Source organism: Theropithecus gelada, chromosome 12 (assembly GCF_003255815.1).
Source record: "Theropithecus gelada isolate Dixy chromosome 12, Tgel_1.0, whole genome shotgun sequence".
Classification (NCBI taxonomy): domain Eukaryota; kingdom Metazoa; phylum Chordata; class Mammalia; order Primates; family Cercopithecidae; genus Theropithecus; species Theropithecus gelada.
This window is the reverse complement of record NC_037680.1, coordinates 118,648,408-118,661,413: the sequence shown is the minus strand read 5'-3', so window position 1 is coordinate 118,661,413 and position 13,006 is coordinate 118,648,408. Positions and strand designations below refer to the sequence as shown.

General features: G+C 58.1%; 1 protein-coding gene across 1 annotated transcript in view; it reads left to right on the top strand.

Annotated features, from left to right (window-relative positions):
- Positions 1 to 13,006, top strand: part of LOC112635910 (contactin-associated protein-like 4) — a 183,894-nt gene that overhangs the window by 88,938 nt on the left and 81,950 nt on the right. Inside the window, exons 7-13 of the mRNA XM_025403975.1 lie at positions 1,153 to 1,300; positions 9,039 to 9,242; positions 9,897 to 10,081; positions 10,445 to 10,480; positions 10,659 to 10,802; positions 11,811 to 12,075; positions 12,599 to 12,668. Of these exons, the coding sequence (XP_025259760.1) occupies positions 1,153 to 1,300; positions 9,039 to 9,242; positions 9,897 to 10,081; positions 10,445 to 10,480; positions 10,659 to 10,802; positions 11,811 to 12,075; positions 12,599 to 12,668 (1,052 nt within the window). The remainder of the gene's footprint in view (positions 1 to 1,152; positions 1,301 to 9,038; positions 9,243 to 9,896; positions 10,082 to 10,444; positions 10,481 to 10,658; positions 10,803 to 11,810; positions 12,076 to 12,598; positions 12,669 to 13,006) is intronic.

The window sequence follows — 13,006 nt, the reverse complement described above, 5'->3', positions numbered from 1 at the left end:
TCCCGCCTACCCCACCCTCTGTGCCCTAAGCCAAGACTGCAGGAAGGGGAGGGAGAGGCTGGAACCACTGTGGCCCCCACACCCCGCCCCGCCCCGGCGCACACTCCTCTGACTGCGACTCCGGGGGTCTCACCCTTGCGGTTCTCGTCCTGTGCGTCCTCAGCGTGTGTTTTACGGTGAAAGTCTGTGACCTGGAGATTAGGCATGAAGCTCACGCGTTGTTTTCCAAACACAAGCCTCACAGAAACGCCCTGGTCAGGGCGCTGGGCTGGTGCTGAGAACATTTAGAGTGGCCCCGTACCAGGGAAGGCCTTGGGACCGGAGCCTCTGCGGGGAAGGCCTCGGGACCGGAGCCTCTGCAGGGAAGGCCTCGGGACCGGAGCCTCTGCAGGGAAGGCCTTGGGACCAGAGCTTCTCTGCGGGGAGTGGGGCAGCCAGACAGCATCTCCCGCTCAGAAAGTGAACCCGCCTGGCCGGCTCGCAGGCCTCAGAACAGCGTGACCAGGAGGGAAACGGGGGTAGAGGCAGAGGCTTTGCTGAGCTGAGGCCTAGCCTGGCTCCCGCCGGGGCCTAGACCTGTGAGACCCTGTGGGTCAGGGCTGGAGGCCGTCCCCGGTCACTGCCACAGCCCCAGGACAGCTGGAGGGAGTTCCCATCTCCTGCCTCCTGATGGGGTTTGCCCTGGTCCCTTGTTCAAGCCGCTGCAACGGAACAGCACAGGTGCGGCGGCTTATCAAGGACTGAGACTCGCTTCTCAGTGCGGAGGCCGACAGCCCGGGGTCAGGGCGTGGCAAACCTGGTGTCAGGGTGGACGTCCAGGCCACTCCCTGGTGGTTACCTCTCCCCGGTCTCTTCCACAAGGACACCCATCCCATCATGGGCTCCGCCCTGAGACCCCAACACCTCCGAAAGGCTCCACCTCCAAAACCATTGTCTGGGGGTTAAATTTCAACGTAGGAACCCGGGGGCCCGTGGCTGCGGCACCGTCTCAGTCCGAGTGGTCTGAGAGCCACTTTGCCTGGGGAGCGGGTGGGCTGGGGACGGGAGATTGAAGAGAGGAGAGGGGCAGAGACCCCCGGGAGGGAGGGTCCTGCCTGCAGCCCGTTCTCCTTGAAGGGGCAGACCCCGGCCACTGAGCCCCCTCTCTTGCAGGGCTTTCTGGGAAATGCGAATGCGGACAGCGTGGTACAGCACAGGCTGCGGCCGCCCCTGGAGGCCCGGCACCTGCGCTTCCTGCCCGTGGCCTGGAACCCAGACAGCAGGATTGGGATGCGCGTGGAGGCCTACGGATGTGCCCACAGTGAGTGCTTGGCCCCGGGGCACGGGGCACAGGACCGGCCCCTGCGAGTCTGCTCAGCCCACAGCCTGCTGCCTGCGGCTCTCTCCGTCTCTCTGTTTCTCTCTCTCTGTCTCTGTCTTTCTCTTTCTCTGTCTCTCTCTCTTTCTCACTCTCTGTTTCTTTGTCTCTCTGTCTCTCTCTTTCTCTTTGTCTCTCTCAGCATCCAGTTATGCCACAACCCCCTCATGGCCTGTCTGCCTGGGTGCTGAAGTCTAGGGGTGGCCTGGCCGGGTGCTGAGGCCCTGAGGGTGGCCTCTCTGACCGGGTGCTGAGGTCTGGGGGTGGCATGGCCAGGTGCTGAGGTCCCAGGGGTGGCCTATCTGGTGGGGCGCTGAGGTCCGGGGGTGGCCTGCCTGCGACCGGTGGCGGCTGTGCTATCACTCACTCACCACATCCACGTCTGTCGGGAGCTGGTGATGGGAAGAGAATGTTCTGGGTTGATGTGGAAGATGAGTGCACAGTGTTTTCTTCACAAGGAAGGAGCGGAGCTGGGACTGTGCAAACCAGAGTGAGAAACGGCAGTGGGGGGACCCAGTGGCTCAGTGGAGGGACGAGAGGCTGCTTCTCAGGGCCCAACGGGGGCTTGCAGCTGTGAAAATCAACAGAACAGACTGTCCTGTCCCAGGAGAATCTGACGTGGGGGTGCCCGGAGCTGAGCCTCACTGGGACTGTTGGGACAGACGCCCCGAGAAGGGCCGGCAGTGCTGATGTTCCCGGCCCCCCGCAGCAGGCTCAGACGTCCTTCCTGGCCTGGCCACCGGCTCAGGGACATTGAGCCATTTTTTCCTCCTTTGACCACCTCCACACACCCCTGGACACCTCTGAGTCCACAAGGCGCTCCCTCCAGCTGAGACGCCCACATGCAGGGTCTCTTGGGTCTGGGAACACGTGGCTGTGGCTTCCCCGCCCCGTCGGCACATCCATGCTCCTTGTTCCCGGGCAGAGTGCCCGTTGGGGAGGAGGGACCTCGGGCCGCTCGTTCTCAGCCCGTGACTCCCTGGCTGCATGAGCAGACGGCACCCTCAGGGCCCAGGATCAGAAAACCCCTAAATTCAGCAACTGCGCTGCCGGCAACATGGGAGTTGGCAAAAGGGAGTTCGGAAGACAGTGCACCAGCAGGACTCTGCAAGTGGCCCCGGGACGGCTCCAGGAGGTAGAAATGCCAGGTCTTACCACAGCTGGAGAGGAGACCAGCTCTTCCCACTTCACCCTCCAACCCCACTGCAGGCCTCGTCCTCCGTATGCTGTCCCGAGCTGGGGAGAACGCCTCGTGCTGCTCACTGCCCCCCAGGTTTCCATGCTCATCCTCGCCCCGGAAGATGTGGAGGAAACAGCTCCCCCCAGCCTCGGTCCTGTCCAGCTCCCCTAGCCTCGGTCCTGCGCACGCTGCTGTTTCCAGGCCCATCCTTAGCACTGGGATAAACCCAGCGGCATCTCGGGTCCTGGAGGCCCAGCGGGGAGGGGGACATCCCCTGGGTCTCACCTCTGCAGCTTCTCCTGAGGGCTCTGTGGGTCTCCCATGCCCCTTCCGCATCACACCCCAGGCTTCCTCGTACACGCTTTGGATTCCTGGTGTTGAAGAAGAGTGTATCCTGCACCTTGCTGGGAAGGCAAAGAGACGTCCTGCAGGACAATTACAATGGGGAAGACCTTGCTGGGACGGCGAGCAGGTGTCTGGCAGAGCGATTACGACAGGGAAGACCTTGCTGGGAAGGCGAGCAGGTGTCCTGCAGGGCGATTATGCCCGGGAAGACCTTGCTGGGACGGCGAGCAGGTGTCCTGCAGGGCGATTACGACAGGGATAGACCTTGCTGGGAAGGTGAAGAGACGTCCTGCAGGGTAATTACAATGGAGAAGAGACGGGCTCCCACCGGGTGTAGCAGAGGAAGCAGCTGGGGGTGCAGCCCACACACGGGAAGGTCAAGGTCAGGAATCAAGGTTGGGACGGAAAACGATGAAGCCAAGACCTCAGAGTGGGGGATTCTGGCTAAGTCCACTCCACAGGAGCCCCACTGAGGCAGCCCAGTGGGGTCGGATCTCAGGGCCCAGGGTTCTCTGGACACTGACCCAGCAGAATTCTCCCTGAACTGGATGTGCAGGCCGAGGACCCGGCTGCAGGTGGAGCCGCCCAGGAGGTCCAGGGACCCAGCAGGAGCTTGGGCCAGCAGGGAGGTGTGTTGTCCGCTGGGCGCAGATGCTTCTGCCAGGATAAGCTCCACCGGGTAAAGGAGGCCCCTTCAGGCCCAGGCTGCTCTGTGCAGTAATCTCCACACACATCCTTAACACAGGCCCCAAGACACACAGGCCCCAGCACACACAGGCTCCGACACACACGAGCCGCACACACACAGGCCTAGACACACAGGCCCCAACACACACAGACCCCAACACACACAGACGTCAATACACACAGGCTCCGACACACACAAGCTACACACACACAGGCCTAGACACACAGGCCCCAACACACACAGGCCTAGACACACAGGCCCCAACACACACAGGCCCCAGCACACACAGGCTCCGACACACACGAGCCGCACACACACAGACCTCAATACACACAGGCTCCAACACACACAGACCCCAACACACACAAGCCTCAATACACACAGGCTCCAACACACAGGCTTCGACACACACATAAGACCTCAACACACACAGGCCCCAACACACACAGGCCCTGACACATACAGGCCCTGACACACACAGGCCTCAATAAACACAGGCCCCAACACACACACAGGCCTCGACACACACAGGCGCCAGTACACACAGGCTCCCACACACGTGGCTTCCAGGCAGCATTTTCACTAGAGGAACCTCAGGGGGTGGACTCTGGGGTGGGCAGGTGATGGGTGGAAGGAAGCGGAGTCTGGACTGTCCCGGGGCAGGCACCATGATCTCTTCACGCTACCTGGTGGGTCACACGTGCAGACTTGGGGGACCACGAAACCTGCTTTGGAAATTCAGGCTGTGATGTCGGCAAGTTCTCTCTGTGTGGACTCAGCCGGCCACTGGGTTCCAACCCATTTCAGCCAGTTTTGTTTTCTTACAAGAGAAAGGTGCTTCTGCCTTTCAGCAAACTGTTTCTTCTCTTATCTGACATCCTGAAAACTCCGGGATTTCTGTTCCTCATCGGTCTCTTTAGCTCCTTGGGGCCCAGGTTCCCTGAGTCGTCTGCAGTAGCGTCAGGCCCCCCGCCCAACCCATCCACCGATGTCTGCACAGTCCCCAACCCAACCTTCAGTCATTACTTTTTGGGAATAAGTTTTCTGAGGTACATACATAAATGTGCACACAGCGTAAATATGTGCAGCTGCATAAGTTTTCACAACGTCACAAGCATCCCCAGACCACAGAACGGAGCGTCACCGTGTCCTGAGGCTCCCTGTGCCCAGCGCTGACCCTTCGCCCACCAGTCACCAGTTTAGTGGGGACACATCCCACCTTCGAACTCCTTACACAGGGGTGCTTCGGCAGGTGCCTCTCTGCTGTCTTCCCTCACCCCACCCTCCGTTACCCACCGACTCCTCCATTAGCACGCGGGTCCCCCGCAAGCCCCTCCGGGCCAGGTGTCATTCTACATGCTCCCCTGGCAACTGGCTGTGTCCCCGTGGCAACCTGATCAATCCCCACAGCAACTGAAACCACCCAGGGCCACGTGGCAGGTGCTTGTGAATCTCCTGATGGACGAGTGGATGTGCAGGCGAGTGCCTCCTCGGCGAGGTGGAGAGAGCAGAGGTGTGGCCCAGGAGAGGGCTTGCCCGGGCCCGAGGCAGCCCCCGAGACCTGCTCCAGGTCAGACGCCAAACCAGGAAGGGCGGGAAGGCTCGGATGGACCCAGCAACAGCAGCTTTTAGGCGTGAGGTGCATCTGGTGAAACGCCGCCTGCCGCGGAGAGAACACAGGTTCTCCAGCTCTGATCATGAGTCTACGATGAACACTGTAGCAAAACTGTTTAAAATGAGAAGGTGCGCTTCGTAAGGACGAGAAAAACAGACCCGGAGCCCCGGCGGACCTGCCTGCTGCCGGCTGTGGGCCCCGGATCCGCTGCTGTCAGTTTCCATTAGGGAAACCTCGAGAGGAAATAAAACAGCGTGGGAGGGAGAGGAACCCACCCTGAAAAGGAAAATGCTGGCAGTTAACAGGGTCCTCCGTGGTGTGAACTGTGTGGATCTGTGCACCCACCCGTGGAAGGCCTTCCACATCCAGGGCACACAGGAGCTGGGAGACACAGCCGCAGCCGCCTTCCCTGGAGCCTGGGAAAGGTGCATTTCTGTAGCAGCCACAGGTGGGGGCCAGGCTGCTGCTGGTGTTATCGCAGCCACTCAACAGGGGAGCACCAGCTTTACAAAGAGGAAGCCGGTGACTGAGGTGTGGGCACGGCTCTAGGTACAGCTGGTGACAGGCGTGGGCTTCACACAGGAGGGAGGCGGGCGATTCGCTGTCACCCCACCGTGGGCAGTGGGGACCCTCAACCAGAGGCCTGAGATGAGTCCCCAATCACGGTACCCTGAGGACCCCCGAGAGGCTTTCAGGTTTTAGAAAACCCCTTCCTGAAAAATCCACATGTAACATACGAGCTCTCCCGTGTGTGCGTGTGTGTTTGTGCTTCGCGGTGACCAGACCAACGCCAGGTCCCGGGGGCGATGAAGTCCGGTGGAGTCAAAGGAGTAAGAAAAAGACAGTTTGAGAAAGTGGGACCAGGGGCCATCGCCAGTGTGGAGGCTGCACCCGAGCTCTGGGAGCCCACACTGTTTATTGGTGCTCAAAGAAACAGCTAGTGAGGATGTGGGGGTTGAAAGGAAACTGTATCAAGTGAAGGAGAGATCATGGGAGTGCTGGAAGCAAGGAGCCAGCATGTCTAGCAGACATGGAAGCCCTGCCTCAGCTTCTCTCCCAACATTTCTGTGTGTATGTGTGTGCATCCCTGTGCATGTGTGCTTGTGTGTGTGCATGTGTGTGTGTTTGTGATGTGTCTGTGCATTTGTGTGTGTGCAGGTGTGTGATGTGTGTGCCTGTGTGTCTCTGTGTGTGCCTTGCGTGCATGCTTGTTTCTGTGTCTGTGCGCTTGTGCATGGGTGTGTGTGAGTGTCTCTGGCTGTAGCAGGCTCTGCGGGTCCCTGTGTGCATCAGAGACCCTCCTGCAGGTTGGGTTTGGAGTGTGGGGAGCCCTCGGAGGGAGTGAGGTCATGGAGAGGGCGGCTGAGCCCTTTGTGCTCTGGGCTCCCTGCCTAAGAGGTCACCTTGTGACTGCAGCCGGGTCACTCGGGATGGCCCCGCGGGGTCCCCTGGTGGCCACTCTCCCTCCCCGTCCTGCCCACTGCCCCATTGCTTGGGGATCTGTGTTAGTCTGTTCTTGCATTGCTGTAAAGAACGATCCAAGTCTGGGTAATTTATAAGGAAAAGAGGTTTAATGGGCTCACGTTCCGCAGGCTGTACAGGAAGCATGGCGGCATCTGCTTCTGGGGAGGCCTTGGGGGGCTTTTACTCATGGTGGAGGGTGAATGGTAAACAGTCGTCTCACATGGCAAAAGCAGGAGCAAGGGGCGGGGGAGGCGCTGCGCACTTTTAAACAACAGGATCTCGGGAGAGCTCACTCACTATCCCGAGGACCCCACGGAGGGGATGGTGTTAAATCATCATGAGGGACCCGCCCCAGGATCCAGTCACCTCCCACCAGGCCCCACCTCCAACAGGGGATATCATTTCAACAACACTCAATAACAGTTCAATAACGATCTGAGGTTTGGGTGGAGACAGAGCCAAACCCTGCCAGGCTCCCAACCACAGGACTTCACAAATGGTCCCTTTGCAACCACCACCCTGTTCTGAGAATTCCGAGGCTTCCCTGTGACCCCACAGGACGCACGGCCACTTCCCAAGGAGGCGTTCCTTCCTTCCCCTTCCCCAACTGTGCACCACGGAAGAGACTGCAGCTCCTTCCGGACACAGCAGCTGCTCCCTTGGTGTCAGCGATGCCCTGACGTTTTCCGCAGAGGAATGAGTGATGCGGCCTGGGGCGAGAGCACGTGAGATGCTGTCCGGGTGGAGAACCGTGGCAGCGCCTGGGCCAGGAAACCGCAGGACGCCCAGCAGCCCTTGCCCATAAGGACAGGACCCTTTGCAGAGCTCGTGTGGTCACCCCCAGCCTCGGTGGGAGGAGGACGCGCCCTTCCGTGGAGGGCCCCTAACGTGTGCCTGGGTCTCCTGCGACAAGTCCGGGGTGAGGGGTGTCACCAGGTGAGGATCTATCACGGAGGGAAAACACAGCCCTTCCAGGGAGGACGGACCAGAGAATTAGGAGAAGTCAGACCTGCCAGGAGCAGCACCCTCGTTACCCGGAGACGTTTGAATGTTCACCAGTCGCCGGAAAATGAAAACTGTTCAAGGCGGCACCGAGAGTTTCCGTGTGGTCGACACTGGCCAGTGTGAGGGGCGTCCACGATTGAGGCCGTAGACGTTCGCGCAGCGGCGCAGAGATTCCCAAGGGCGGACTTTGGAAAAAATGTATCTTTAGGTGCATCAACACCTGCTGGACGGAAAGACGCCTCGTCTGACGGCCGGACTGGAAACGCGTTCTCTGTGGGCACGTGTATTTCGTGCGGACATACAGGCTCCTGTGTGCGCATGTGCCTGTGTGTGTGTGCTTGTGAGTGCCTTTGTGTGTGTGTGCTGCACATTTTGTGTGTTTGTGTGTGCCTGTGTGTACATGGTTTTGTGTGTATGTGTGTCTGTGTGCCTGCGTGTACATGGTTTTGTGTGTGTGTGTCTGTGTGCCTGTGTGTGTGGTTTTGTGTATACATGTGCATGTCTGTGTGCCTGTGTGTCTGTGGTTTTGTGTGTGTGTGTCTGTGTGCCTGTGTGTGTGGTTTTGTGTGTGTGTGTCTGTGTGCCTGTGTGTGTGGTTTTGTGTATACATGTGTGTGTCTGTGTGCCTGTGCGTATGAGTGGTTTTCTGTGCACATGTCTACATGTCTGTGTGTGTGCATAGTTTTGTTACATTTAATTTTGGTTTGTACATGTGCCTGTGTGTGTGCCTGCCTGTGTGTGGTTTTATATATACATGTGCATGTGTGTGTGCCTGTGTGTGCATGGTTTTGTGTTTACATGTGCATGTCTGTGTGCCTGTGTGTGTGTCTGTGTGCCTGTGTGTCTGTGGTTTTGTGTGTGTGTGTCTGTGTGCCTGTGTGGTTTTGTGTATACATCTGCATGTCTGTGTGCCTGTGCGTATGAGTGGTTTTCTGTGCACATGTCTACATGTCTGTGTGTGTGCATAGTTTTGTTACATTTAATTTTGGTTTGTACATGTGCCTGTGTGTGTGCCTGCCTGTGTGTGGTTTTATATATACATGTGCATGTGTGTGTGCCTGTGTGTGCATGGTTTTGTGTTTACATGTGCATGTCTGTGTGCCTGTGTGTGTGTCTGTGTGCCTGTGTGTCTGTGGTTTTGTGTGTGTGTGTCTGTGTGCCTGTGTGGTTTTGTGTATACATCTGCATGTCTGTGTGCCTGTGCGTATGAGTGGTTTTCTGTGCACATGTCTACATGTCTGTGTGTGTGCATAGTTTTGTTACGTTTAATTTTGGTTTGTACATGTGCCTGTGTGTGTGCCTGCGTGTGCCTACAAGACTCTGTGTGTTTAAGAATGTTAGTGGCAGCATGCTAACACTTACACAACTTTTATCTCTTCTGCAGGATCAGAAGTGATTGATTTTGATGGAGAAAGTTCCCTGCTTTACCGATTTATTCAAAATACCAGGAGTCCAGGAAAAGACGTCATTTCTTTGAAATTTAAAACTCTGCAGAGTGATGGGATTCTATTCCACAGGGACGGACGGAATGGGAATTGCATCACCCTGGAATTAGTGAAAGGAAAACTCATTTTATTCATAAATTCAGGTAAAATTATCAGTTGAGGACTTCAATAATCTGATTACTTAGACATAATTTATGTCAAAATATTTTTGCATGTAATCTTTAAGCAGTCATTACGGATGCAAGGGCCTGTGTCGGCTCACGGAAATGGTGCAGGTGGGACCGCTGTACGGGAGGGGATCACTGGGCTCTCACGTCCTTCAATGCCACTCCGTAGCTCCATCCCACAGTTTCCCAGCCCCAGCACAGCAGACGTTTCGGGCCAGATGATTCTCTGGGCAGGGCCCTCCTGTGCATTGGCGGGGGGTGGACAATGTCCTGCTCTCTGCCCCCTCTGCTCCCAATGCCAGCAGCGCCCCAAAGCCATGACCATCAGAAATGTCTCCAGAATGGCCCGATGTGCCCTGGGGACAATGATCCCTGACTGACCACCACTGTCCCATGCTACGGACGACAAGTCTGCCACAGCAGTAAGGAAAGTTCACAACACAGACAAGGGTTTTCCAGGAAAACGAGTCTGTGACAGACTCGTGAAAGGTGGTGAAAAGAGAGGGTCCAGGATGGGGTTGCTGGGGTGGGAGGGCCTCATGCCCAGGTCAGATGCAGCCACTCCCAGGGCCAGGGTGCTGACCTCCCCTTCTGGACGGGACCTGACAGCATCTCCTTCCTTCTGCCCAGGCAACACCACGCAACCCTCACCACCTGGCCAGGGTGGCCTGGCGCTGGGCAGCCTGCTGGACGATGGGCACTGGCACACAGTGCGGCTGGAGTGCTCTGGCCAGGGCCTGAACCTCACGGTGGACAGGCACTCGAGACCCATCTGGGCACCGGCGGAGCTGTGCCATGCGGACCTAGACCCCGAGGTGCGGCTTCCTCATCCTTTGCACAGACCTGGCAGCTCAAACTCCATCTAGGCTCAGGAGGAGCAGCACAGTGGATGGGCCCTTCCTGATGTTCAGGGCTGCAGACGCCGTCCCTATCCCCTCGCAGGAGCATTTGCAACGTGGGCGTGAGCCTCACCACCATCACGACCTCTGTAACCGGGAAATCACTTTCTAAGAGAACCGGAAGAGTTTGGCAATGTTTCCCATTGGCAGGGTGGCCCGGTGTCCTCAGGGCGCTGAGTCCCGGCCACCCTCCACCTGCCGTCCAGCTCCAGTAGAAACAGCCCCATCCCCTCCCAAGGGCTCCATTTGATGCTAAATTACCTTTTCCCCAAATGACAGCCGCAGAGGCTCTGGCGCCAGTTGACATCAGCTCATGTAAGATGTTTTAGAATCTATGTCTTAGATTCATTCAAAATTAACAGAATAATTTTATAGAAGTACACAAAATTAACCCATCTAGACCGAGCCTGCCCCATTTATGAATCATCAATGTTTTAAGCAAATTGTCAGAAAATCACTAAAGAATATTACTGATGTTATGTTTCTTTCTAAGATCAGCTTTGGAGGGATTTTAGCGCCAGGAAAGCCAATGGTGTTTCCAAGGAAAAACTTTCGTGGATGCCTAGAAAACATTAATTTTAATGGAGAGGATGTCATTGGTTTGGCCAAGCAGCAGGGACCACAGATCCTCGTCACGGTAAGAGTCCCCCGAGGAAGTCGGTGCCTCCAGCTCCCCACCGTGTCCTTGTCTAAGGTGAGGCTCGTGACTTTAACAGCCTCCTCCCAGCAGCCGCGAGCACAAGCGGACCGGCGTGAGCACAACTCATGCTGTTTCTGGCATGAGACGAAGAGACCTGTTTTTGATTAAAATATAAAATTAAGCCTCAGTGCATGATTTCCTTCCGTGGAGGCATCGTCCCTCCCCAGAGGCCAGTCTTTTGGCGCATAATTCCCTGCAAGCAGCTTTGCTTCAGGACCATGGCACATACCGGAGCCCCTGGTTCCCTGGGGTTAAATATCCTGGCGTTTTCGAGACATTTGGAATAATGCTTCTGCCATGGAAGTCTGAACATGAGCATGAAACTAACATGCTGTGCTCTCATGTCGCTCACACGCCAGTGCAACGGTTTCGTTGACTGACAGGGGACGGGCAGGTGCATTTACACCCAGGGAGGCCGGCTGGACCCAGGACCAGCCTCAGGGCACATCTGCAGCCTCAGTGCTGCCCTTACCCGGATCCCTTTACCTGGTATCCTGGTTAAAACCCCAGTCTTCCGGGCTCCGTTAATGGGGTCCACTCCTGAAATTTATCTTTTTTTCACCGTGGGCTGAGCCCCGGGGCAGGAGTCGGCCGCTGAGGCCTGCCCCGAAATCCGGTCCGTCTGCGGCTCCGCCCTGGGGCCCTGGGCCGCTCACCCCGGCACGCAGGAAGCGAACTCCCCACGCCCAGCGGAAAACACGCTTTTACCACCACGTCTGCGTCTCCGGGAAGAGGGTGGGCCGGACCCGGGGCAGCAGAGGCTGGGAGCGGGGCTGTGGGCTCGGCTGGGTCCTGGGGTCTGCCGGGTGCAAACGTGGGGCCCGTGGGCACCGTGGAGGAGGGGACGCGGGGCATCCAGATGGGAACAGGCCAAGCCTGGTGGGGCCGGGAGGGCTCCCCTGACCGCGAGGACCCTCAGCGCCGCCCTCCATCTCCCCCTCCCAGGGAACCGTCGCCTTTGCCTGTGCGCACCCCCAGACCGTGCCCGCCACGTTTCCGAGCGCGCGGAGCCACTTGGCGCTGCCCGGCTCCCCCGGGGCGGACGGGGCCTCCGTCAGCTTCCAGTTTCGCACGTGGAACCGCGCGGGGCTGCTGCTGTCCTGGGGGACCCGCCCGGGCTCCGGGGGCTTCTTCCTCGCGCTCCAGGACGGGAGGCTCCACGTTGGTCCGCGCGCATCCCCGGGACGGGCGCAGAGCGGCGGCCGCACAGGTAACTCGGGGTCCCGGCCCCAGCTCTGCAGGGAGCGCGGATTTTAGGGACCCCCGGGAGCCCCGCTCCCCCGGAGCACAGGCGCCCGCTGTCTACACCACGGGAAGCACCAGGGTTCCGGAGAAAGGGTGCCCGCCCCCGGGAAGCCGGATCCTGGGGCCCAGCCCGTTTGGGTTTGCAAAGCGGCGTCGCATCTGAGAGCTGCGCCCAGGGCTGCGGTCTCCGGGGTGTCTGCACATTTGCGGGAAGAGATGCCTCCATTACGCAGAGCGCTGCCATGACTGAGGTGAAGGAGAGGGGATGTGTGAAGGCCGGGGCCAAGAGAGGGCCCTTTCCCCATGCCCTTCCCGGAGGGAGTGCCCAGGCCAGCTCTGCCTCCTCCCGCAGGTGCTGGGGCCTGGAGGGTCTACACTTGGGATGGAGTGTCTACACTCGGGAGGTGAGGCGGGTGTCAGGGAGGTGAGCTGTACACAGCAACACGCTTTCCTTCACGTACATCCTCTCGATAAACACCTTTCCACAGGATGGAGGGAGCGCTGGCTGCTGGGTGCTGCCCCTGAGGTTGAGTTCCACGGTATTGTTGGCACGGTCAGGTGTGCCATCTCTGACAGGCTGTGGCCCGCGTAGTCCATGCTGGGGCACAGCTTTTAGCAGGGCTGCACTGCTTCTGCGTGTCGCCGCGGGAATCTCTGATGAGGGATCAGGGTCACACATATGCTGGTTTAGAATAACGCCCAGGCCTTCCATGGACTCATCAGACATGAATGTTTAAGGAACGCTGGGTCCACTCTCTCTTGTCTCATCATCTGTGCCCAAAGCAACAAAATAGGACATCGCCAGAAACTGAGCAAGAAAGAGATTTGGAAGAGAAATGGGGAGAAAAGCAGGCATGCACACTTCTATAGATAGCTCTACACTTGATCTTAGCCAA